The sequence below is a fragment of the Ammodytes marinus genome (genome assembly GCF_949987685.1).
Source record: "Ammodytes marinus genome assembly, chromosome: 20".
NCBI classification, from domain to species: Eukaryota; Metazoa; Chordata; class Actinopteri; order Uranoscopiformes; family Ammodytidae; genus Ammodytes; species Ammodytes marinus.
This window is the reverse complement of record NC_137224.1, coordinates 2,772,121-2,799,482: the sequence shown is the minus strand read 5'-3', so window position 1 is coordinate 2,799,482 and position 27,362 is coordinate 2,772,121. Positions and strand designations below refer to the sequence as shown.

Genomic DNA, 27,362 nt, shown 5'->3' with positions numbered 1-27,362 from the left:
GGATATTGTGAGGAGATATTCACTGATTTTGACAAAAAGTGATTTGGGCAACAAGCGTTCTCCAGAATCACTGTTTCAACCTTTTTAATTGAAAAAAAGAATCCCTACTAGGTTATAATTAATGTTGTACTGTATATATATATATATATATAAAATAACACCAGGGGGCGTCTTTAGCTCAGTTGGTAAGGCGTCCCCCTCCCGGGCCGGGGCCAGCAGCAGACCCGGGTTCGATAACCACCCGCGGTCGTTCTCTGCATGTCACTCCCCTCTCTGCCCCATTTCACCTCTGTCTCTACACTATCAATAAAGCATAAAAATGCCCAAAAAATATCTTATGAAAATATCTAAAAAAATAATAATAATAATAATAAATAACACCAGCATGAAACAGCACAGTAACAAAAAGTGGTTTAATGTCCAAAACCGACAAGCAAGACGAGATCATGAAAAACACTTCAAACATTTCACCGATGGATCAAATGAATCACTGGAAAAGATTCAGAATCGAAACAACAAACGAGTCCTAAGAAAGAAGCAGCTAAGAAGAAGAAGGACACCTTTTTTCTTTTTTTTCTTTTGTCCTTAAAAATCACGAACGAAACTAGTTTAAAACAAAAAACTAAAATGGCCACAGAATTGAAACATAATCTTCACCTCACTGACACAATAGCAAGATGATACTATAACAAACAAACACTGCATTGTACATTTTTTAGTTGGGCTTTTTCAAGCATAACCTGAAGCATATTTACACTTTGAGATAAAAGTTGAATCAAAAGACACAACGGTCAAAATACGAATGAGTCCAATGACATCTTGCTTGCCCCCTCCCTCCCTCCTCCCCCCCTCCCCCCTGTCGAAAGTACAATCAAGTTCAAAACTAGTTTTTTTTTATCTGTTTTTTTGACCCTGTGTTAGTTTTTCTCCTCTTTCTTCTCGTCCTCGGTGGGATATGAATGCCAGGTCAGTCTCTCCTCGTAGAATGAGATCACGACCTGCGGACACTTTACGTTCGCCTCCTTAGAAGGCACCAGGTCGGCTTCATCTGAGTTCTTCCTGCACAGACAACGAAAAAAAAATCGAATTTAAACAAGAAACCAAAATCTTTGCTATGGTCATCAGAAGGCAGACAATGGGCTAGAACCTCATTTTGACTGAAAGCAGACGTCCTCTAAGCTCCACTAGTAACATTGCTCTCTATGTGCAGTGGGCTGTGAGACGAGAGCACAGGGACCGTCTACTAAGGGAAACCCCCAACAGAAAAATATTCAATACCTTCACTCTGATACATTGCAGTTCAGTTAATAGTGGATCTTAGACGACTTCTGGTTTCAGTAAAAATTTGGTTTTTATTCCTCTCCTGTGGCCCTAATACTCTTCTGTACACAGGAAAATACAGTATATTATTAGATTTATTACACATTTTAATTTCACATTATTGGATGCAGTTATTCAGTCACTGACCATTTCATGAGGAACATGAGATCTCCTGTGGAATCAGTGGCACCAATGATCCTCTCTGGTTCCAGCCCTCGAGCAAAACCCCGCAACTTCTCTGTCTGAGGAGCAAAACACACATTTTATTACTTATTAGTCTTATACTGTATAGTGTCAAAATAACTATAGACAGACAGACAGATTAGTGACTTACTTCATCTTTTTTCTTCTTGGTTTTACTCTCGTCTCCCTCTGCGTCTGCGGCCGCCTTCCTCTTCGTGTCATGAGCCAGTTTCTGGTTCTGGAGAAATTCTGCGATTAAATCTGGACAGTCCAGGTTGTCGTCCGGCTCCCACGTGTTGTCTTCACTGCAGACACAAGGACAGAAATAATACAGTATTTAGGTATTTTATTGTTTCAATTATTGCTCAGTGTTGAGATTTTGTCTATTTTGCTTCAATAATATATTTTCTTTCATACTTGTATAAATAAGTGGTCCCAAATGTAAATTAAGGTGTTTATTTGACTCAACCTTGTCTGTATGCGTCTGTATATTTCTACTATGCAATCATCTTTAGATACTTTCAGATACTATAATGGCCAAGTTTCATAGTGACATCTATAAGTTGAAAATGTTCCCCTATTCACCTGCAGTGTCTCCTGTTAAATGTCTACTGTAGAATTAGGATGAATTAGGAAAGGAAATATGGATTGGATGATGTAAACAAACTCACTTAGAGAATCCTGAGTGAGTGAGTGAGTGAGTGAGTGAGTGAGTGAGTGAGTGAGTGAGTGAGTGAGTGAGTGTCTGTCTGTCTGTCTGTCTGTCTGTCTGTCTGTCTGTCTGTCTGTCTGTCTGTCTGTCTGTCTGTCTGTCTGTCTGTCTGTCTGTCTGTCTGTCTGTCTGTCTGTCTGTCTGTCTGTCTGTCTGTCTGTCTGTCTGTCTGTCTGTCTGTCTGTCTGTCTGTCTGTCTGTCTGTCTGTCTGTCTGTGTGATGGGCCCAGACTCACTTAGAGAACCCTTTCCACTTGAGCAGATACTCGACTCGTCCTTTAACGACCCGTCTGTTTAGAACCTTCTCCACCACGTACTCTTCCTCCTCCTCCTCTTCCTCGGGCAACGCAGCGGCTTCATCCGGCTTCTTCTCTTTCTTCTCCTCTGACGTTAATTTGCTTTCTGATGGTTTTAAGGACAAGACGTATGAGTAGACAGTTTAAATGGTCAGAAAGATAACCTTTCTTATAAAGGTGGGGTTAGGGATTTTTCTAGAATGCTTGTTGTCAAAATCATTCTTCTTCTCTTTCTTCTCCTCTGACGTTATTTTGCTTTCTGACGGTGTTAGGGACATGACGAATAAGCTGATAGTTTAACCAGACATTAAGAACCCCTACCTTTAAAGGGTGGGGTTAAGGATTTTTCTAGAACGCTTGTTGTCAAAATCACTTTTTTGTCGTCAAAATCAGTGAATAGCTGATGGTAATACACAGCCTAGGCTCTGTAAACGTGCATGTTGCTAGCTACGGTAGGACTCTTTTGTTTACGTATACCCTTTGTTTACATACCATTTTGCAGAGCCTAGGCTGTGTATTAACCATAGATGGTATATAAGATGGTATTAACACTGGATTGTTTTCTACACTGCACACAGTTCTGACAGGTAGCAGATCGTGAGGAGATATTCACTGATTTTGACAAAAAGTGATTTTGACAACAAGCGTTCTCCAGAATCACTGACTCCACCAAAGAAGTGTCACATACCATTTATGTAAAATAATAATAATTTTATATTTGACCTTCCGTAACCGTGGGGGGAACATCGTTAGGGGTTTCTGTAGCAATCACACTCATACTCATCAAGTCGACCAGGTTACCAGCAGGTTCCTAGGCAACAGCAGAGTGATGCATGATGGGAGAAAGACAGAGTCAATATGGAGTAAACAGCAATGGAGATTGGGACTCATTGATTAAAACAAACATGGCTAACACGCAAGATTTGTGACATTTTTTTAAAAATCAGTTTTTATTATCAATCTGGATTTTTTAAATAATTGTTATCACTGATATCATCATACTACTATGTTTCACTTGTGTGACTCGTGGTGGGTGACTGCTGCATGATTATCCAGGTTTAAAAAAAAATCCTTGAACCTCATGAACTGAACCTCGGTTGTATGAATGACTTGAGTGTGTGTGTGTGTGTGTGTGTGTGTGTGTGTGTGTGTGTGTGTGTGTGTGTGTGTGTGTGTGTGTGTGTGTGTGTGTGTGTGTGTGTGTGTGTGTGTTGTAGCTTCTTGGTTGGTATGGAAACACACAGGTTTTTCTATGTATCAGTTTACACCCATCCATTCATTAGGCCTATACTGTTACATTTTGTTCTAGTTCTGCATTTTTTTAAACTGTCAACTCCTACAGCCAAAAGTGAACTGACCTCACTTTCATGCATTTTCTCATTTGCACTAAATGTACATAGCCTACACACATTAACTATGCTGCTAAAATATTAACTGTATTGTTTCTAGGCCTATGTTTAAAATTCACTTGTTCTCCTACTTTATAGCCCATATGTGTATGTTCTTATGTATTAGCGATAGTTATGTTTACGCTGTCAGTTTTATATTGAGCTCCTTGAAGATTTCTAATAGCTGTTTGTGTAAAAGTACAGACGTGTAGGCTACACATAAAGTAATCATGGCCCATGTAAGTGTTGAAGATAGATAGATAGATAGATAGATAGATAGATAGATAGATAGATAGATAGATAGATAGATAGATAGATAGATAGATAGATAGATAGATAGATAGATAGATAGATAGATGGATAGATAGATAGATAGATATAGAATTGAATGTGTCAAATATTTATGTTACTGATTATTAATGTGTACTTTAACATTTTGGGAAAATATCTATCTATTGATTTAACTAAAGTAACCCACATTGTTGCAAAGGATGGCCCTGTTCAAATGCATTATGGATCTGATCACCTTTAACAAGAAACCAATTATTACACGCACGCACAGTGCACGAGATGTTTGCATCACCTGGCGGCGGTTCAGCAGAATGTAAATAAGACCCATATGATAACACGAACCAGGCAAGCTGCTATTAAATTAATGTTATTATGGTTTAAAAAATGCTCTCGGTAAATAGTAGGGATTTGTTTTTCATCTAACAATAGCCAGCAACCACTCGACACGACAAAGCCTAGGTCTAATGCTGCTGCCATGTTGCTTTTTCGGAACCAACTAATGCAACACACAAGCGAGATGTCTTCACGTTTGAATGGCTATTTAAGCTCAGAAATACTATGAAACTCGTCTCTGTAAATATGTCTAAAGGTGCAGCGATAACTGTCATTGAAAATATGCACGTTAACAGGTATTTTAGCGTTAAGACTGCTGCACTATTGCCGACACAACCCGTTGGTGGGAGGGAGGCGGAGGGAAGACAACAAATAAAATCTTAACTCACCGATTATTACAATTAAAAAACAAAATAAAAATCAGCGTCCAGCCGAGCCCGAAATAAGAACAGCAAGACAGCAGTTTTCCTTTTAGTAAATGAGGTTGTTATAACGGCGCTGTTAGTCCAGATTTGGAATCAAAATACAGCCACTAGCTTGACTACAGTGAGATGTGTCGTTTCCGCCCCTTTTTTCGAGAGAGAGGAGAGAAAAAAATAAGGATATGAAAAACATGTGGATTCACTCAATTCATTTCGATTCAATTCAGTGGGCTTTATTATTATATATCAATTTAGTAATACAAAAAAATACAATAAAAAATGTATGATGATTTATGTGTTTGTGTCTGTGTGTAGGCTACACATATTATTGCAAAATTAGGAATAGAGAGTATTTTTTCTTTGTGTGCAATATATACAGTTTATTCATACATTATGTAATGCATATAATGTATTGTACATTATTTATTTATTTTTGTATTTTTACTATCAACATATCATGATGAGCCCATTGACCTGCATGATCTATAGATCTGCTGCCACAGAGCGATACCAAACAGCGGACTGGATCAGTGGACCAGCTCCTACTGCATGCTTCATACGTAAAGTAAACAAACAGAATACTTTATTATTTAATTTTATTTATTAATTAATTCTCCATACAATACAAAGATGTAATCATTGAGCATTCACTAAAAATATGTAGGCCTACACATATAATTAAAAAAATGCGTTTTTTGACCAGAACATTTGTATTATTCCATTGTATTCTGCAGATAACTCACACAAGGCAATATTAAGGTCTTAACAATGGAGCATTTGAGTACCAAGTTAGATGTTCATAGATCTTTCACAGTGATATAAGAGATGTCATTCCAGTCAAAAGGAAATGCAAATTGGATTCAAATGGTTGTTGTTTTGCAATAAGATTATTTTTTGAGGCATTTTTCCAGCTATATTTGACAGTATAGAGTTTAAATGGGGAGACAGAGAGAGAGAGAGAGAGGGGGGGGGGGAGAGAGAGAGAGAGAGAGAGAGAGAGATGGATGAATGACATGCAGTAAAATTGATTGGTGATTTTGACTTAACAGCTCATAATGTGGAACTACTAGGAATATTACCACTGTCAGGAGTTTCCATACACATTTCAGCCACCTGTGTAACCCAAGCAAACACCATGTGATGACGTGCATACTACTTTCGAGACTAGCTGATGTGTAACGGCACATTGAACTAAGAGTTTCTCTGTCAAAAACTATTCAATTTAAATGAGCGTTATTGGCATGACAGGTCAGAATCAATATCCTAAATATCCTTACATGTTCTCATTTGATATTATTATCTTTTGTTTATTTATTTTATTTTAATTTGAAGGGCCACGCCTCTTCCGCTCTTTTCTCGCAGCTGCGCGCGCATTCCTCATTCTGTGTGACGTAGCGGCGGTTGGTGCCTGTGACTTGCGAAATGGAGACAAGAGGTTGTACAGAAAAACAATCCTCCACTGTATTGTTTTGGGGATTTTGTGCTTAAATTAAACAAAAACTTCGATTTACGGGACACACGTCGACTTAAGACGGACATAAACCACTACAGAAGGCCATATTCACCTCAAGAAAGTAAGTAGTTTGACCTGGGATTAGCCTATTTAGCTAACTGACGTTTTCCTGTTGACATAATGTTTACAGTAATAAGTTCGTATTTTTATTTTAGCTCGCTCCGCTAACTGCCTGTTAAAAGCTGTTGGCTGTTATACTTATGATACCATGACAACTGTGATGTGTTTAGGGATTTGCAATAGTACTCATTGTTCTCTCCTACAGATCATACAGATAAGAGGCGTTTAAATAGTTGTATCAATGTAAAAAATAAGGCATTATTGGTGTTAAAATATCCAAAATCAATCTTTTAAAAGTCTTAAAATGGCCTAAAAAATGTAGAGTAGGATGATTAACTAATTGTATCTGACGTTGCAATTTAAAAACTCGAAATAACTGTTAGCATTTATTTTTTAAATCAGCATGGCCATGATGGGATATGGTCACGTTGAGGCGTTAAAGTGACACATTGCCATTATGAAATAATTTAGTTGTGTATTTTGAAAGACCTCAAATAAAATATTGACATATTTCCAAATCTAAAAAACATATGTTTCAACATTTGAACTAGATCTTCTTACTTTTCATTCGACCAAAGAAGTCTTGTTTTATGCTAAATTGTCAACAACCCCAAATTAATTGTGTCGGACCGTAATGATCAGCATTGGGTGTCTTCTCTTCCCGCCTGAAATCAATCCACAGTTTCCTTTGGTGCTGAATGGATAAGTCAAGTAAACATAAGTGGATCAGGAAGTGAATTGAGGTGTTTTGGCAATGTGACATTTTGTTTCTCTATTTTTAAACCATTGCACAACCAATACTTTATTTATAGTAGAAGAATATATATAACCGAGAGATTCACGTTACAGAAGTTGATTGTAGTTGCATAAGCTTGTAGTTACTGTGAGTAAGTGCAATTTCAACGTCCATGTAATATAGATTGCTAAAGCTGTGGTCAATGTTTAAATGCCTCGCAACTAATCATTTATCATCATGATTTTTATCGAACGCTTGTGTTCACAGATAGTGGTTTTTAATAACTGTTCTTCCATCTTAATATAAATCAACAAGTACATTTTTACAACATGTTTAGTATTACATGTGATTCTGCATCTAACTTGAGAGCTTGGTGGCCCGTGAGGCCAGTGCTTAAAAATATTAGTGTCTATGGGGGCGTCCTTAGCTCAGTTGGTAGGGTCCCCCCCCCATGGGCCTCGGCCAGCAGCGGACCCGGGTTCGATTCCAGCCCGCGGTCGTTCTCTGCATGTCACTCCCCTCTCTGCCCCATTTCAACTATGTCTCTTCACTATCAATAAAGCATAAACATTTTTTTTTTTAAACAAAAAAAAAATATATATATATTAGTGTCTATCCCTGCCACTCAACAAACTACTTTAAGTCCTGCAAAGGTATAAACATTTTTTTTTAGACGGATAGTGTGTGAACTCTTTGCAGCTCTGAAGAGAAATGCTTCCGTCTGCGAGAATGACTCGGTGGGTTTTCGCTGACCAGCATCCTCTTCTGGTGATGACTCATCAGCTCAGGACACGACACCGTCCAACACAGACACAGTTTGAGCTTCTGGGTCGAGATGATGTTTATTCAATTCACTCTTCATTGATTATTTCTTCTTCTTCTTCTCTCTCTTTGCAGTGCAGAACTCGGTAGGATGATCGGGAACCAAGAAGAAGATGTAAGTAACCTCCCAATCTGTTTTTGTTTTTTCCTACGTTAAAGGTTGAGTCAGTGATTCTGGAGAACGCTTGTTGTCAAAATCACTTTTTGTCAAAATCAGTGAATATCTCCTCATGATCCGCTACCTGTCCGTTCTATGTGTGCCCCCTTTGTTTACATACCAGTTTACAGAGCCTAGGCTGTGTATTAACACTATTTTCTTCTAGCACATACACAGTACTGACAGGTAGATATTCACTGATTTTGACTAAAAGTGATTTTTGACAACATGCGTTCTCCAGAATCACTGACTCCACCTTTTACAATATATTTCTACATTTACAACTCACTATTTTTAAGGTCAACTTTATAAATGCCAAAGAACAAAAACCTCCATTGATGCGTTTAAAAGAATTTAAGGAACTTCATTTCCTTGAGGCGTGCCTGAAGAATGTAACCACAAGACAAACACACACAAACAGAGAGACACACACACACACACACACGCACGCACGCACACACACACACACACACACACACTCACACAGGCACACACACACACACACACACACACACACAGCAGTTTCTTTATTCAAACCAATCTAAACTGTCCGTCTCTGTCCTTTTAGGAGTTTGTTGCCGTGCGGGTCCAAGATCCCCGCGTTCAAAATGAAGGATCGTGGAATTCATTCGTGGATTATAAAATATTCCTCCATGTGAGTATCAACATTTAAAATCGACAAATTTAGATGTATACAAAACAGAACATCTTAGCTAGGCGCTGTTCAAATCAAATCAAATCAGTTTTATTTGTATAGCCCAATATCACAAATAGACATTTGCCTCAGTGGGCTTTACATTCCATACAGTATGATACCCTGCCCTTAGACCCTTAGCTCGGCTGAGAAAAAACTCCCAGTAAAAAACCCTTTATCTGGATTTTTAAAAATTGAGAAACCTCAGGGAGAGTTGACAGAGTAAGGGATCCCCTCCACTGTTACATTCATTCATCATTATAAAACTCTCTGTAATATGAAAAATAGGTTTTTATTTACCACAAAATATTTATTTATTTATTAATATTTCGTCAAAAGTAAACAGCAAATCAGATGTAGATACAATTTTAAGAATAGAAGATTGACAAGGCAAATAGACAACCACATGCCCATTAAATATACTATCCATTATTTCTATCTTGCTAGAATACAACAGTCTTTGTAAAGCACAGATGGATCCTTTACATTTTGTTTGTTTGGACAGAGAATGTTTGAGGTTGTTGTCAGGGCAACAGCCTGTGGTAAGGAATGCTGTGTCAGCTGGAGGGTGTCATGTTGTTGACTCATGAAATGTGACCTCTAATGACCTCATGTTGGGGTTAGTTTGTCTGGGATATACAGCCCTGGAAAAAATTAAGAGACCAGTCTGGATTTTTCTTACATCTTCATCTCTACATTACTTGTTGAAAAAGGTCTGGAAAAAAAATTAAGAGACCAGTCCAAATGTTCAGTGTCTCTCGTTTTACTCTTTAGAGGCATATGTTTGAGTAGAAAGAACATTTTGGTTTTATAATATAAACTACTGACAACATTTCTACCAAATTCCCAATACATTTTCATTATAAGTCTTTTTCAGTAAGTTCTGTAGAGATGAAGATTTAAGTAAAATCCAGACTGGTCTCTTATTTTTTTTCCAGAGCTGTAGTTGAATTGGGGGAAGTGCGTTAATTCGTTGGCAATGTTTACCCTCTAAATAACTTCTGTTTTAATGACGTTAACTTCCCCAACTAATCGATTATTAACCGTGAGAAAGAATCTTCTTATGCAAACAGCAGTGGACTGTGTGTCTGTCGTTACTGGAACAAATATGACATGTGATTTACTTTAGTTCTACTGTGAGTTGAGCTGGACTGAGGCAGTTACTCTATTATAGTTACTGAAATTAACCAGAGGAATTGTTAATAAAGTTTTAAAATTTGAAGGATTAGGCTGCAGTTGTAATGTTTTTGTAATTGTCAATAAAAAGACCTAAATAAACAATCCCTGCGTTCCAATACCCATACTACTTAGTATGCCAAGAAAAAAATTAGAATGTTCCAATACATGCATGTCAAATGGAGTATGCAAAAAAAAAACAGGATGTCCTAATACATCCAATTACATTTTGTAGTATGCAAACCTGCATGATTTAGTTTGTAGTATAGTATACAGAAAAAGTATGCGATTTGGAACACAGGGAATGTGTTGATCCGTCTCTCAATACTGTCTGTAGCTCTCAGCCCCAAGCACATTGGTTCCTACGTTCTACTAAAGATGTGTGGAAAAAATGTTAAGCAAATTAGTGGTTGGTTTTGGTGTGACATCACTTTCTCGTGTAGAGAGAAAGATGTTTCATATCCTATAGCCTTGTGGGGACAGGAATATCACTGCAAACGAAAGAGGAAAAAAAAACATCCACACAAATACTTCTTGTGTATGTGTGGACATGGCCTGGAGTCAGAATATATACTAGTGTGTCCTTGGTGATGAAGCTTTACCAATATGTTTGTATGGAGCTCTTTGGTTTAGAGGAACTGGATATACAAACACACGACACTTTTGTTAGTAGGATCGTATTTTTGTGGATACATAAATAAAAATTACGTCAAATCAGGATTTTTTCATTGCCTCATACTTTGGTTCTGTATAATCAAGTGTTGTTGACAGTGACACATATTTGTTTTCGTCTCCAGACCAACAGTAAAGCGTTCACAGCCAAGACCTCGTGTGTGCGCCGGCGCTACAGTGAGTTCTCCTGGCTCAAGAAGAGGCTGCAGAAGAACACTGGCTTGGTGTAAGTTTATTTAATTAATTAATTAATTAATTAACGGAATGTGTACTCAAACAATTATACTTAAACATCGCTATTTTTCCACTTTTAGTCCCTGGACAAAATGTTACAAAGACACCCCCCAACAACAATATATAAGATTGAAATTACAAAGTTATTTAGATCATTCACAAAAAAATATATTTTTGCTCGAACTCATACTATACATAATAAAACCAGAGACACTGAAATGGTTTCTTCATTTATTCCCAAAATGTATCAACACATATTTGTCCACATATCACAGTTGTTTCCTTTTTCCTGCATCTACATGGGGGCGACTGTGGCTCAGTTGGTAGAGCGGGTCGGCCGATGATCAAAGGGTTGGAGGTTCGATCCCCGCCCTGCCACCTGTGTCATAGTTGTTGTGTCCTTGGGCATGACACTTCACCCACCTTGCCTCGTGTGAATGTCGATAGTCAGCCTGCTATCGGTGTGTGAATGGTAACGTGGGAATGGGAACAGGTCTCCCTTGCAAAAGAGTCTTCGGACTCAATGGGATTTACCTGTATAAATAAAGGTTTAAAAAAAAAAAAAAAAAAAAAAAAAAAAAAACATAGCACTTCTGGTTCATATTTACCAGAGCAAATGTGCGTCAATCCACCAACATGTGAATTGAAACCTTTTTGCTTGTGTTCCTCCCGTCAGGCCGGTCCCAGAACTTCCAAGCAAATCCTTCTTCTCCTTCAGCAACGAGGATTTCTTAGAGGGGCGACGGAAAGGACTTCAAGTCTTCTTGGACAAGTCAGTCTTTGTTATTGTTCTTAAGCTGTACTACCTACTGTACTTAAGGTGTACGGTACTACCTACAGTAACTATATAACAGGAATGTGTGGTCTGATTATTGAGTGCTCTGCAATGTCAAAATAATTAGCTGAATAGTTAACCCGAGCATGTTTTATTGTTTTTATTTTTTGCTGTTGCGTGATTCTAATGTAGGGGGCAGACGGTAGACACTCAAAATAGTATTTAGAGAAGAAGTGTAGTCTAGTCACAATTACATTTAAGTGGAATGGTTTTGTGGACAAAATGCCAGTGAAAAATAATATATATAAAAAATAATTTAAATCTTTAAAAGGATACATGTGCTGCATTAAACAATGGCCTACAGTTTGAAAAGAAAAATTAAAATCGGGAAAATACTTAAACATTCTTATCTAAAATGTTCTTATTTATTTATTTATTTATTAAGTATAATAATAATAATAATAATAATAATAATAATAATTAAAATATAATAATAACAATAATATTAATTTTGTTTATTTATTTTTATTTATTTCTTATTTTTCGCAGAGTAGTGAAAATGACGGTGTGTCTGTCGGACAGCCAGCTGCATCTGTTCCTCCAGACCCAGCTGCCAGTGGGTCACATCCTGGACTGTGTTCAGGGCCACACGCCCTACAGTGTGACGGACGCCATCCTCACCTACGCCTCCTCCAACCGGGGCTTCGCTCAGGCGCAGGAGGAAGAGTCTGCCAAGGAGCCCAGTCTGACCGTCTCATATGAGTCCATGGAAAGGTATGAGGGACTTAATCTATTGCTGTTCAAGTTACTGAATTAAAAAAAAATTATAAAAACAGAAAAACGAAAGGTACCAGCAACTTAAACTATTGATGTGGAAACAACCTTTTACCTTTGGATCAGATCCGTTGAGTCGTATTCTGAAGGTTTGAATGGGGTGAGCGATGCTGGGGAACGCTTGTTGTCAGCGCACACACAGTACAAACAGGTAGCAGATCAATACAAACAGGTAGCAGATCATGAGGAGATATTAACTGATTTTGACAAAAGAATCGCTGACGCCATGTTAAATCGAAAAATGGTTGGACGCCTATTTGCTTTCTTATCAACAGTTGGACACAAGTTTGATATCAGTCTTGTATCTGTGCAGTAAATATGAGCTCAAGCCAACAGCTTTGTTTAGCTAAATGACTGGAAACCGTTGTGAAACCGTTTTGAAACAAAATTCACCTACAACTGCCCGCTGCCAATGAAAAAATCCCCTAATGAAACCACAAGTTGCCGTTTGTAAACTTCCTTAAAACTAACGTGAAACAATGTGCTCTTTGCAGACCGCGCTGTAGCTTCATATTTAGATTCGGATATGACGAAGTGAAAGTGTATTTCCCCAACCTTCAAACTTTTTGGAGTTGTTGGAAAACCAAGAAGAAGAAGTACTATAGAATAAATAGCTAAATACATCTTCACCTCATCACTTGATATTGTGGAAAGACTTGAGGCAGTGGTGGATGATGCCATCTTTAGTAACTATAGCTTCTTGTCCTTGAAGGCCACCGTAGCTTCTGTAAATTCTCCGAAAGAGAGGGGTAGACTAGAAAGCATTGCAATCGAGAATGACACCACTAGATATATTTTAAAACTCTGATATTACACACTGTACCTTTTCAAGTTCCTAACTCTGTTGAACTTGAGTTAAAATGTTATTTTCTTTTGCCCACTCCACAGCCCGGCCCCTCACCAGCCTAGCTTCTTGTCCTTAAAGGCCACCGTAGCTTCTGTAAAAAGGAAGGCTAGACTAGGGTTGCGTTCAGAATCGCATACTTTCTACTATATAGTATGTAGAAAAAAGATTTAGGATGTCCCGATTCTTATGGCCAGATTTAGGATGGTTGGAAGTACCCGGATGTCCTACTTCATGCGGCCAAGATTGTTAGTGTTGAAAAGTGCATCCTATTTGGGCGATTCTGACCCACAATCCAGTGCGCACGTGAAGTGACGTCACATCGACGAAGCTTCCATATGAAAACAAACGGGAATGCGACGGATATAAAAGCAAGAGGCAAGATCAAGGCGCAATGTTATGATGAAATAAGAGAGTAAAGTATGTCCCAATAGTATGCCTACTGCATCCTAACTAGATTATTTTTATCGTCGGATGTAGTATGTAGAATAGAAAAAAGAAAGAGTATGCGATTCGGAACGCAACCTAGGTAGCATTGCAATCGAGTGTCACCACAAAACCCTGATATTACACACTGTATTTTAGTTAGTTCCTAGCTCAATCGAACTTGACTTAAAGTGTTATTGTCTTTTCACCCACTCCACAGCCCGGCCCCTCACCAGCCTTGCCTTCAAACTAAAGAAACCGACAGCCCGGAACTTCTACCCTGCGATGACCCTGTAACCGAGGAGATATGGGACCATGACGACGATACGGTTGAGTCAAATCACGAGGACAAATCTACAGTAACCGTTCACCAGAAGAAGAACCATCTAGAGGCCGTCGTCGAGGTCTGTGGCCCAGAAGAGACAAGCTTTTTCCTGGGTGACAATCCCAACGACAAGCCTGGAAGTCTCAGCTGTTTGATACAGACACCGGTGGAGGTTCACTCACCCATGGGAGCTGGCTTTGAAGAGGAGAGCTTTCTAGCTTTAGACACAGAAGAACAGACTGTTGTTTATCTAGATACAGAGGACAATGAAGAAACATTGATGGAGGCAAGTGGAGACAATGTGACTTCTGTAGACATTTTAGATTTTAAGGACAGTGACACTGGTTCTCAAGAAGATGCCCAAGTTGAAAATCAGGTTTTAGAAAATGTATTGGCAACAGAAGAACAAACTGTTGATCAAATTGCCATGGAGGAGAAGAATGAGGAGGAAAGTTCTGGGGAGGCGAGTATGGAACATGTTGAGCCAGAAAAATGTGCGACTTCTGTATCCAATTCAGATTTTAAAGACACTGGAGTTTTGGGGGATGATGCTCACGCTGAAAATCACGTAATATCTGAAGTTAACGGTCTCGAACAAATTGGACAAACTGAGGGTCACGTTGAAGATGTCGGCCGTCCCGAGGAGTTAAGGAACTCCGAAGGGCTAAAAGAATCAGTTAACAAAAAGTGCGACAAATCAGAAAGTAAAGAGGACACACCGGTTGAGTCAGAAATCCACGAAGAAGAAGTAGTCAATGATGTCACTATTCTACAAATGACCCAAGAGCTAGTCGAACAGGGAACAGAGGATTTGGTTAAAGCGATCGGCTGTCCGGTGGAGTTTAAGAACTTCGGCGAGCAAACAGAGAAAGGGCTGGACAATGAAAAATGTGACGTACTAGAGAGTAAAGAAGAGACAGCGCTGGTTGGGTCAGAAAGCCACGAAGAAGAAGTTTGTGATGTCACTGTTGAATCAATGGCCCAAGAGCTAGTTGAACAGGAAATGGATTTAGTTGAAGATGTCGCCAGTCCTAAGGAGTTTACGGATTTTGACGGGCAAGAAAAACATCTTGACAATGAAAAATGTGATGAATCGGAAAGTAAAGTAGCGACACCGGTTGAGTCAGAAATCCACGAAGAAGAAGTTGAAGTTGAAGAATGCAATGACATCGTTGAACAAATGAACCAAGAACAAGTCGAACAGGAACATGTCGCCAGTCCGGAGGAGTTTACGGACCTTGACACGCAAAAAAAAGATCTAGACATTGACAGTGAAAAATGTGACGAATCGCAAAGTAAAAATGAAACGGCAACTGAGTCAGAAATCCACAAAGAAGAAGTTGAAGAATGCAATGACGTCGTTGAACAAATAAACCAAGAACGAGTCGAACGGGAAGTGGATTTAATCGGGGACAGACAGTCTTTGCACTCTTCCAATGAAAGCATTGTTAAGGTTAGCGATGAGGAAAGCCTTGCTGATGAGACAGAGGACTTGAATGGCTACGTAAAAACCTCTCCAGACCAGTTAGACTTAGAGGCATCCAGTATAAACATTTTGGACCTGCACATTAACGGATGTCCCGGGGAGAAAGAGAGTGGCATTTCCGTGCAAGAGGAGGAGGAGGACATTCGATACATCACGGACATCGCAGACTTGGATAATTCTTTGGAACTGAACACAGCTGTAACCGCGGCAGATTTGACTGAAAACAGCGACTTTAGCATCTTGGAGGTCAGCTGTACGCCCTGATGAGCCGAAAGCAAACTTAGCGGAATCCAGCAGTTACACATAGATGAGTATCACAGCTAAACATCTGCAAATCTGTTGTGGATTTCTACTGAAGGCCCCTGCTCTTTTGTAATAAGAAAGGATAAGATGATCCCTTATTAGTCCGTGTGTGTGTGTGTGTGTGTGTGTGTGTGTGTGTGTGTGTGTGTGTGTGTGTGTGTGTGTGTGTGTGTGTGTGTGTGTGTGTGTGTGTGTGTGTGTGTGTGTGTGTGTGTGTCTGTGTGTGTGTGTGTGTCTGTGTGTGTGTCTGTGTGTGTGTCTGTCTGACCAAGAAAATTGGCTACAAAATACCTAACCAAAAGAAATGTGCATAAATTGAAGACGTTTTTAGTAAGAAGTACATCCATCAAACGATCATCGTCGGGGCAAAAGCAGAAGTCCATGACAGATTTGAAGTAGTGTAGTTCTGAAATGTACGTAGCAGGAACAATCTCTGCTCATTTTATACCGCTTTAATAATGTGGATGATCCGGTTTTGTCTGTTAAAAAAACAGAGGCATAATGCGCTTTTTGAGTACCATATAGTTTAAAACTTCTTTTTAATTTTTTTTTTTAAAGTACATTTCATTTTAAATTTTTTCTCATTTGCACTCAGGTACACTAAATAATGCCTCTGTTTTTCCTTCACTGCCATGGACAATAGCTGGTTGTGGACAGCAGATGGTGCTCAAGTTCACTAAAAGAATTCCTGCATTTTAGGGTTGAATTATGAAGAGTTTAAGTGGTAATGGTTTTTATTAATGTGTAAGCAACTTAAATGAGCATTTTTAAACTTAAAATAAAAATGTAATCATTGCTTTTTTTGGGATGTATTTCAACAATGAAACATTTGACGGACTAATTATGACTCAAATATACATTTAAATTAAAAAATGTAATGTTGGATTTACATTTTTTTCAAGACTATGTTCACACTCACATGAAAGTTTTTGTTTGCTGTTATTGTTCCGACTGTCCAGACATACCTTCCTGAAATATTCTAAATCTTTAAAGAAATTAGGTAGCCATTTTTATAGTGTCACATCATATTTAGTACTAATTTTAATCATTTAAATGGGAAAAACACTGACTTTTTGAATAGCCATTATCAGTAGTTATACTTCGACTACTGTGTTTTTTTTATTCCTTATTCACTTATATCTTATATCCCTTAAGGTCGAGATTTCTTCACAGCTATTTTGGACAGAAGAAACAATTACAGCAACAAAAAAACAGTTTCAGGGTAGTCGTACATGTACTTTAGCTATCTTGACTATTTTGTTTGTGAGACAGACTTTAAAATCCCCCCACTGCTATTCCCCGCTCTCATTTACAGCCTTAGTTAATGTGAAACCCATAAAATCACTGTATTATTTAAGTCGACTACTGTGTCCCACTGTGAGCTCGATAGCTGAAGTGTAATGCTGATATAAGTCACTAACTCACTGTTTTAGCCGGGGTTTTTTGGGGTCTACAGAGGAAAAACACATCAACATTTAACCAGTTTAGAAACACATAAGGGTTCAACTATACGTGCAAATAATGTTTTATATCCAACAGTGTAAGCAGTGAATACCAGTAATACAGCTCCGGAAAAAAATTAAAGAGACCAGTCTGGATTTTTCTTAAATCTTCATCTCTACATAACTTATTGAAAAATGCTCTTAATGGCAAAAACTGTATTGGAATTTGGTAGAAATGTTGTCAGTAGTTTGTATTATAAAACCAAAATGTTAATTTTACTCAAACATATGCCTATAAATAGTAAAACGAGAGACACTGAATATTTGGAGTGGTCTCTTAGTTTTTTTTCCCAGAGCTGTATTATTCACTTTGGGAAAAGCCTGTGCAATACACACAGATCTTGATGATAATGTGCATTCTTGTCATTTCTATAAAACGTTCTGTTATTTTTTGTGGATTTTATTTTAGCATTTGAAGACATACACAGATTTATTTTCACTAGTCTTTATCATTTACAATATGGGTGTTGTATCAGGAACGTATTTATAGCATTCTAGAAGGTTCATTATTTGTTACAATTTTCGGGTCTACGTCACTTTTAAACGGGCTGTTTTCTAACCAACAGTTGTACAGGGTGAATAGTTTTTTTTTTCAGCTTACATTTAAAACACATACTTTAAGATCTGCACAGAACAACCATACATCCAGTAAGTGTGTGTGTGTGTGTGTGTGTGTGTGTGTGTGTGTGTGTGTGTGTGTGTGTGTGTGTGTGTGTGTGTGTGTGTGTGTGTGTGTGTGTGTGTGTGTGTGTGTGTGTGTGTGTGTGTGTGTGTGTGTGTGTGTGTGTGTGTGTGTGTGTGTGTGTGTGTGTGTGTGTGTTCTCTCAATATTGTTTTCACACACTACTGCCGCTGTTTGTTCTCTTTCATTTTGTAGTATTTTTATTTTTTTATTAAAGGGACCCAGAGTTCCCGTGTCAGAGATATTGGGATCCGGTAGGTGGATTGTATAGCGCTGGGTTTTGCTTTCTTTCTGCAGTGTAAATGACTAGTTATATTTTACAAGGTTGAGTCGCTTTTAATTTTTTTTTTTTTTTTTTAAATAATGCAGATTCCACTTATTCAAATGAGACCTCTGCTTTTCAAAGGGGCGATGATAACCTGAGTGATGTTTTACATGTAAATACAATATAATTTTATTTCAAATAAATAGTTTTTTCTTCTTTATTGTGACTGTAATATGTTTATTTTTGAAGATTCATATTATTGATGTTAGGAACATACACACACACACACACACACACACACACAGTAGGTATAAAGTAATCCTGCCACCTAGTGGCTTAAAATGATACACAATGAGTTTGATAAAAATCAGACCATGTATGAAATCCCTTTTTCATCATTTCAGGTTTATCTTCCAGATGGAATGTAGTTTTAAATACTTTACATATTGTACATCTTGACATTTTTAAATGTTTTTCACATAAAATAAAAGAGAGATCTATATATTTCTAATCATTTCAAGCCATAAATTGATAAATGCATCAGTCCACATTAATAATTGTTTATCAATAATAATTGTTTGTTATTGTATTGAAATTAAATAATAATTTAGCCCATGAAGAATTAAAAAAAAATCTAATATTTGATTTATTTATTTATTTATAATGATATAAAATACTAAAGAGACTTTTACAAATGGTTTATAGTGTACATGAATACGTACTACTGTAGCATTAAATTTACATGAATTAATTTACAGAATCATTTTTGAATTCCAAAGCATTATCTGACCGATCTATCTTTAAAATGTTCGGCCGTGTGTGTCTTCATCTGTAGAAAAAGAAAAAAACAAAAACACTATCAGAGAAACATGCATAAATAATTCAGCCTCCATTTTAAGACCTTGCCTATCTTACAGTATTAGAGGAAAATCATTTTCTTAAATAGGACAACGGACGCAGTAATCATGCTTTTGTTGCCCACATTTATATCCTCATATTGCCCATTGCGGCGTCGAGATTGCTGTTATGCAGTACTTCTTCCAGCCAGCAGATGCCATAAACGACAGGTCAACGACTGGAATCTAGCTCAATGGATATCTTAGTGGGCACCTAGGGGACCGTTTCTGTGTATTAGGGCCGCGGTAATGGCGCCATAATGTTGATGATAAGAGAGAGTATCCCTGCGTTCCAAATCACATACTCTTTCTTTTTACCGCACTACATACTGAAGTACAGAAGAGTTTTAGGGGCCAATGGAGAGAAAAAAAAAATCAGATAAGGAAGATTTTTTTTTTCATCATGTCGAGAAATGTCAAGAATAAAGACGAATACTCCAAAATGCTAAAGGAGTTAGGGGGGCATTTATGTATTTTCAGCATACTACAATTGACTTGCATGTATTGGGACATCCTAAATATTTTTCTTGCACGCTAAATAGTAGGGAAGTATGGGGGATTGGAACGCAGGGTTAGTATGGTTGCCTATCCTCCTCGGTACCTGTTTTCAGCTCACAGGATGTAGGCAGGGTGCAAGAAGTCTTTTGGGACAATCCCTACGGTCCCGTTCAGCTCAGCGACCCACCAACCGTGAATGTTGTACTCCTAAAAAAAAAAAAGAAAAAAAAATATGAACACATTTTGAATATAAACAACTTCATTAAGTCTCACGAGGGGAGAGTGGACGAGTAAACGAAGCAGGATGAAGCACAGATCTTGCGTTTTTTAAATTTGATTTTGAGTGCACGACGGTGTGCCTTTTGTTATTAACATTAGAACCATTTCAATGATTTGAACTGCAGTTAAATGTGGCCACGGTCCCTCACAGTGGCTACTAGAAATAATAAAGTTAAAGATGTTTTTTGTGTAAGGTATGAACTTTAGCAAAGGAAATACAGGAGAAACGAGAGCACACACGCACAATAGCCACGAACGATATTCAAGACGACATTAAGGGAGCATTAACCTCGAGGCGTTTTTCTTTACACCAAAGATAAAAACTGTAAGGAAGACGATTGAGATAGAAGTGAGTATTTAAATTGAAACGGCTTAGAAGCTATAACAGCTGAACATGTGTTTTTTCCTGGAATAATAATACAAATCTGTACTGTGATTAAAAAGGGAACGAAACAGGATCAGACTCATTTTATACACAGAAAATACTGTATATATAATGCTATTCATTAACTACAAATAAAAACAAGGTATTTAATTTAAAAAATATATATTTTGAAATTGTAAAGAAGCACAATAAAAGTCCTGGTTTTGACTGTGATTAATGGGCGAAATGACAGCAAAGTATCCCACAAGAAGATATTAAAAATGTTATTCATACACACTGATCTGCATTTTGATCATGCAAAACTTTGACCTTAAAAATAAATGGCACTCTTTTAAAAGGAAGGTTTAATAAAAGGTTTGATTATTGTTCATTGTTTTTATTTTTTTTACATTTTACATTTGTGTTTTGCCTTTGGGAAGTATGAATGAAATATTGTAATGTGAGATTTTATGTTACATTCAAATGTATTAAAATCCACATAAGATACAATTTATACACAACCCGTTATTTGGTTGAGTTATCGAGACATTAAAAATATTAGGGCCCGCATGAGGAATTTTAAACATGCATTTTACAAGACATTTTCCATCGCTTTTTTCAAGGTGTGAAAAGGTGAATTTCAGCTCTCTTACTAACTTACATGACAAAATCTTTCAACCATTTTTACATATGTTCACAAGTGTTTCACTTTTAGGATCGTGTGTCAAATTAACAAGCACATCGGAGCACACACACACACACACACACACACACACACACACACACACACACACACACACACAAGCAGTTGGGCCCTAACTAGATGAACTGTAGTGGATCAATATTTGGCCAGAGACCAGCAGAAGGGCGTTAGGGAACCAGCAGCCTGCCGTCACACACACACACACACACACACACACACACACACACACACACACACACACACACACACACACACACACACACACACACACACACACACACACACACACACACACACACACACACACACACACACACACACACACACACACACACACACACCACTGAAAGCGTGGTCACTCATCTCTGCTCTGTTGTCTAGCAGATTGAGAATGGCGGTGTGAACACTTTGTCTCGGCATTGAGGAGAAGATGAAACGCTCACTTACTCTCAAGCACATACTACGGACGTGCAAGCACATGAAAGCAGACGCACACCATCGTCAGAGCGAGTTTGAATTTTGTTTTGCATCGCGGCAACTCCCTTTACAACATCACAGAAGAGACGGGAGGACAAGCATTAAAGAACTATGTGTGTGTTCAAATAGATATGGTGTTAATAAACAGCCTAGGCTCTGTAAACGGGTTTGTAAACAAAGGATATGTCCACAAATAATGATAAAAGAATTTGTCGGAGAAACCAGATTCTTTGTCTTGTCTTAATGATTATCTTATCGTGCACAAAATTGTGGTGTTCTTTTCTTCACGTTTTAACAGGTTCTAGTTGTAAAGACACACACACACACACACACACACACACACACACACACACTCTCCCACACACACACACACACACACACACACACACACACACAACCTGACGGATGGTGTGTGGTGGAAGGTTCATCCGATCATCCGGCCCTGACACCTGGGTGAAGCCAGAGGAATGAGGCCTGAAGCTAACGAGCGGTTTGGACAGAACTAATGGATGGATCTCTTAACATCCGTGTGTGTGTGTGTGTGTGTGTGTGTGTGTGTGTGTGTGTGTGTGTGTGTGTGTGTGTGTGTGTGTGTGTGTGTGTGTGTGTGTGTGTGTGTGTGTGTGTGTGTGTGTGTGTGTGTGTGTGTGTGTGTGTGTGTGTGTGTGTGTGTAGACCACAAGACTAGAGCGTTCTAGCAGCACACACAGGTTCGCACAATAAGCAAAAGAGTCCGTGTGAGCAAAGGTGCAGATATTGGTATATATCCCCCTCAATATTAAGAAGAGGTACATTTTTCATCCCACAGTTATGGGGGTCGAAACATTTTCATATCCTTCTTACCAATATAAAATGTCATGTTAGTTAACACTGGTGCTGGGTCATGAGCCAGTTTACAGAGCCTAGGCTGTGTATTAACAAAGTGCAAACACAGTATGGACGGGTTGCGAATCATGAGGAGATAGTCACTGATTTTGACAAAAAAGTGATTTGGACAACAAGCATTCTCCAGACTCGCTGGCTCCACCTTTAATACAGAAAAGGCCCGAATTTGCACATCAAAATTCACCCAAAATGCAGGAAAAGTATTTCACGCTCAAAATCTTCTAGGGGAAAGATGTGCTCCCCCCCCCCCACATACACACACACACACACACACCCGCCCCCCCCCCCCCCCCCCTCTCTCTCCCCCAAAAGTGTGCTTGGCTCTTTGACGAACTCCAACTGGCAAATCAAGTGTGTGTTTGAGCTCATAACCAGGGGAGAAAGTTAAGTCCGAAAATGGCCTTTTTATGCTCCCAATAAGAGTGTGTAGAGGGAGCAGGCTGGATGCGGATAGCTGGCTGAGGTTCCCATTCCTGATTACAGACAGACTTTTCGGGGGGTGGAGGGGGGGTGGGGGGGGATAGGCATTGGAGAGAGGGAGCGAAACACTTTCTCTCTCCCTTGGGGGCGTCACAGGCGTTGCTATTCCACCAACCGTACTGACAGAACAGTTTTATTTATCTACGAGGCCCATCTGTGCGTTCGCTCTCAAATTCTAACCCGAGAGAGAGAAAAAAAAAAAAAGTATTTTGGATTATCAGCGCCGCCATTTTAATACGCCTGCTACATCACGAGAGCGCGCCGGGTGCCAATGGCAGTGGGAGTCTGTCAGGCGTGCCGAGTCCATCTTTTCCCCCGTACTCTGAAACGCGGGTTCATCCAGAGTACACCTGCTGTAATAGGGACATTTCCAACAGGCGTGGAGAGAGTAAATTACCCAAATGACAAGAACCGCGCTAACTCCTAAATGTCCTCTTCCCTCCTTCCGTCTGTTTTGTTTTATATATTTTTTTTGTGTCTTTTGGGGTAACGGTTGATTTGTTTTTTTTTAATCTTAAAAACTCGGAGACGTTAACGTTTACGGCTCATTGTGGTTGTGGGTTGAAAGATGGGACGAGTTGTTTAGTATTCGTCTGAAATGGAAGATGCTCTAGGGGAGTGATTCTCAAACAGGGAACTGCAGGTGGTACATGACATGAGATTTTAAGAAAAAGTTAATTCAAAACATACGGGTAATGCATAATTACTGAAATAAACATACAATAAATAGTTAAAGGTGAAGTCGGCGATTCTGGAGAACGCTTGTTGTCAAAATTACTTTTTGTCAAAATCAGTGAATATCTCCTCACAATCAGCTACCTGGCCATACTGTGTGCGCAGTGAAAGAAAATCCAGTTTTTATACAACAACCTAGGCTTTGTAAACGGGTATGTTGCTAGCTAAAGTGGGCCCCTTTGATTACATACAATTTGTTTAATACCAGTTTCAGAGGGGGAACATAGGCCTATCTGAAAAAAGTTTAAGAAGCACTGAACTAGGGTGAGATGAGAAATGAGGTGTCCCTATGTGTCTGAGCACCTGGAACTGTCTGGGCTGGTCTCATTAAAAAGGTCCCAGGACACAGTGTGAGAGGTGACTGTGTGTTCTGCTGCATCCTGGACACAGATCAAATCGACTCCGAGTGCGTGTGTGTGTGTGTGTGTGTGTGTGTGTGTGTGTGTGTGTGTGTGTGTGTGTGTGTGTGTGTGTGTGTGTGTGAGAGAGAGTGTGTTTTACTGTGTGGGTATGTATGTGCATACGTGCGAGTGTGTGTGTGTACTGTGTGACTGTGTGTGCGTGTGTGAGTGTGAATGTGTGTGTGGTACTGTGTGTATTTTTCATGATTGTGTGTGTGTGTGTGTGTTTATAGTGTATCTGGGGAACAAAACAGCGCCGTGTCGTGGCGGCTGCTGCGTGGTGACTCGTTGACCTCCCGTTGACTCCTCCACAGAGAGTGTGTGTGTGTGTGTGTGTGTGTGTGTGTGTGTGTGTGTGTGTGTGTGTGTGTGTGTGTGTGTGTGTGTGTGTGTGTGTGTGTGAGAGAGAGATAGAGACCGAGAGAGAGAACGCGGGGCGGGGCTGGCAACTAGCGAGAGAGAGAGAGAGAGGTTGCCTTGACAACACCTGCTGCAGTGTACCGGCACGATCGTTTATTTACCACTCAGGGGGCTGGCTAATGGTGGCATTCTGAGAGGCACATCGCTCACACACCCCGACACACAGGACGGATTGACAGCCAGCCAGCCGAGCCTGAAGCTAACAGAACAGAGAAGGTGAGACCAGACCAGACCAGAGGAGGGCTGTTGGTGTTTGGAAACGTTTTTGTTTGAAAGACAACGGGAGATGCGGTGGCATTATCGTCATCAAACTAAACAAAATACGGCGTTAAAAAAAAACTTATTTTTTCGACAAAGAATTCTGTCCATGTTCTGACTGTGTTGTCTCCTTTTTCTTATCTCCTTTTCGTCCCAAACACACATAATAAAGCAAAACACACACACACAGAATCCAGGAAAACACACACTCTCACACACACAAACACACACACGATACAGCACCAACACCGAAAAACACACTCACACATATACACGATTTAGCAAGACACACACAGAAACACACACACTCACGCAATCCAGTTAAAGACACACTCACATTTACACTCAAGAGACTCACACACACGCGCACACACACACACACACACACACACACACACACACACACACACACACACACACACACACACACACACACACACACACACACACACACACACACACACACACACACACACACACACACACACACACAGAGGATCCCAAATGCATACAAACTAGGGGGAGTGCTAATAAGCCTGACACATGAGGCATCTTTGCGCGGCCACCAGCTGACTGAGGCAGGCCTTGGGCGTGATGGAGCGCAGGAAGTCTCTCATTGCCCTGCCGCTGAACCCGCCGCCTGGGTGTTACTCTGTGTTTGTGTGTGTTTGTGTGTATGTGTGTGTGTCTCTCTCCCTCTCTCCCCCCCTCTCTCTCTTTCTCCCCCTCTCTCTCCCCCTCTCCCTCTCTCGCTCTCTCTCCACCCCCTCCCTGCTTTTCTCTCCTTTCCTTTCCTCTCCTAACTGTTCCTCCCTTTCCATCTCCTGTGTGTAGGAGCCCTTTTCCGCTATAGCATACTCTCGATTTTTTTAATTTTTTATCATGTAGTTTTCTTCTTTTACATAGACTTAAAAAAGCAAATTCCTCCATATTGTCTTACTTGCAAAAAAAAGGTTTAATACATAACAACATTAAGGTACTAGACCTACCTTCACCAGGCAAACCGAGACATCTAATATGTTAAGGTTGCTATTCATTTATAATTTTTGCAAGTAAGTGTGAGGGAATTCATTACAAAAATTTCTTTAGCCTTTTTTAACTTACTCTACCCTTTTAAATTCACCTCGTTTAACAACGTCAGTATAAGACAAACAACGGATTCATCTTAATGGTCATCCAACTTACAAATAAAAATTAAGAAAAGATAAAAAATCAGCCAATAAAAAGTTACAAATTATAAAAATTCTTGCTCTAAAAAGCCGAATAGATGTAAAAAGACAAATGCAAAGTTAAGCTATAAAAGCTGTAGTTTAAAGTATCACAGGGTTGGACATATCAGATTTTAACATAAACGGAAACAAAGACAAAAATATTTATATAAATCTACAAAAGCTTTGGCCTTTTAATCTGTATTATAATGCATTCCACCTGTTTAATTTACACATGTACTAAGAAACCTTCTGCTTTTTTACATAGACTCATCAGATGCACTGAAATTCTCTCTGCACTTCTCCCAAAACACTGGTCATTCTAACAAAGAAACATGGACGCCTACACCACACAAAAAAAGCCCTGTGAGATTCTTTAACCCCTAAGCTCTCTTCACTCTACACTAAATGACCTGATAATACGTGTGGGGAAAGTCCTTTAAGTCATTTAAAAAGGAGGCAATGTAGATTATGTGCCTAGAAAAAAAAGAAAAAAAAATCTTATCGAAATCCTTCTGGAAAAATATGGACAACGATATTTCTTCACAACCTAACGGAGATGAGATCTCAATGGCTACTTAGTGTCCATTCTTTCCTTTCCAAGTGGGCTTTTAATTAAATCAGCGAATTGGCTTCAAATTGGAAAACATGACAGAGCATGAGAACGTTTGAAAAAATATCTCAGGGAGGGAACGACTGACTGACTGACTGACTGGGTGAGATTTAATAAAAAAAAGAAAAAAAAAAAAAACCTATCCAACCCACTCCTCTTTCTAATGCACGCCAGGGATTTAACAGATAGCTCCTTAACTTAATAGCAATTTAAAGTAGATTTGTGTATGCCACTGAGTGTCTGTAACGATGGCTGTTTACGCCCGCCCCTCATTTATAATAATTAAGCGGAATGGATTGGGGGGTGGGGTTGCTATCGGCTTTGGGCGGCTGAATAATGACCTACTGTATTTGACCGGAGGATGACCGCTGCCTTCTGCGTGACCCCCAAACCCCAGACTAGCCCCCTGCTACTTTCGGGTGGTAAATAGGATGTCTTTGCCTCTTTGCCTGCCTGCCTTGTCTATAGCGTCTTGGTGTCTATGGCCACAATAGCAGTCGGGGGTCTTTAAATGGCTGTGTGTGTGTGTGTGTCAGTGTGTGTGTGTGTGTGTGTGTGTGTGTGTGTGTGTGTGTGTGTGTGTGTGTGTGTGTGTGTGTGTGTGTGTGTGTGTGTGTGTGTGTGTGTGACAGAGAAAAGGAGAAAGGGTTTAGGGGAGGCGGGGGGGTGATAGGGGTTCACACACACAAAAGAA

The 27,362-nt window shown here is 39.3% G+C and overlaps 3 protein-coding genes across 3 annotated transcripts in view; 1 reads left to right on the top strand and 2 right to left on the bottom strand.

The window, feature by feature from the left end:
• Positions 1-419: 419 nt before the first annotated feature.
• On the bottom strand, positions 420-5,076 carry cbx1b (chromobox homolog 1b (HP1 beta homolog Drosophila)). The gene is made up of 6 exons (XM_080049092.1): positions 4,913-5,076; positions 3,235-3,322; positions 2,452-2,617; positions 1,655-1,808; positions 1,468-1,562; positions 420-1,059 (listed from the first exon to the last, which is right to left on the bottom strand). The coding sequence occupies exons 2-6, from the start codon at positions 3,293-3,295 to the stop codon at positions 918-920; spliced, it is 618 nt and encodes a 205-aa protein (XP_079905218.1). The 5' UTR covers positions 3,296-3,322; positions 4,913-5,076; the 3' UTR covers positions 420-917.
• Positions 5,077-6,357: 1,281 nt separating this feature from the next.
• On the top strand, positions 6,358-16,229 carry snx11 (sorting nexin 11). Its single transcript, XM_080048700.1, has 7 exons — positions 6,358-6,519; positions 8,152-8,191; positions 8,802-8,888; positions 10,901-11,001; positions 11,686-11,781; positions 12,334-12,558; positions 14,109-16,229. The coding sequence occupies exons 2-7, from the start codon at positions 8,168-8,170 to the stop codon at positions 15,961-15,963; spliced, it is 2,388 nt and encodes a 795-aa protein (XP_079904826.1). The 5' UTR covers positions 6,358-6,519; positions 8,152-8,167; the 3' UTR covers positions 15,964-16,229.
• Positions 16,230-19,082: 2,853 nt separating this feature from the next.
• skap1 (src kinase associated phosphoprotein 1) overlaps positions 19,083-27,362 on the bottom strand; it is a 49,169-nt gene continuing 40,889 nt past the window's right edge. Inside the window, exons 12-13 of the mRNA XM_080048753.1 lie at positions 19,949-20,052; positions 19,083-19,280 (exon numbers count right to left, since the gene is read on the bottom strand). Coding sequence (XP_079904879.1) covers positions 19,960-20,052 — 93 coding nt within the window. The 3' untranslated portion in view covers positions 19,083-19,280; positions 19,949-19,959. The remainder of the gene's footprint in view (positions 19,281-19,948; positions 20,053-27,362) is intronic.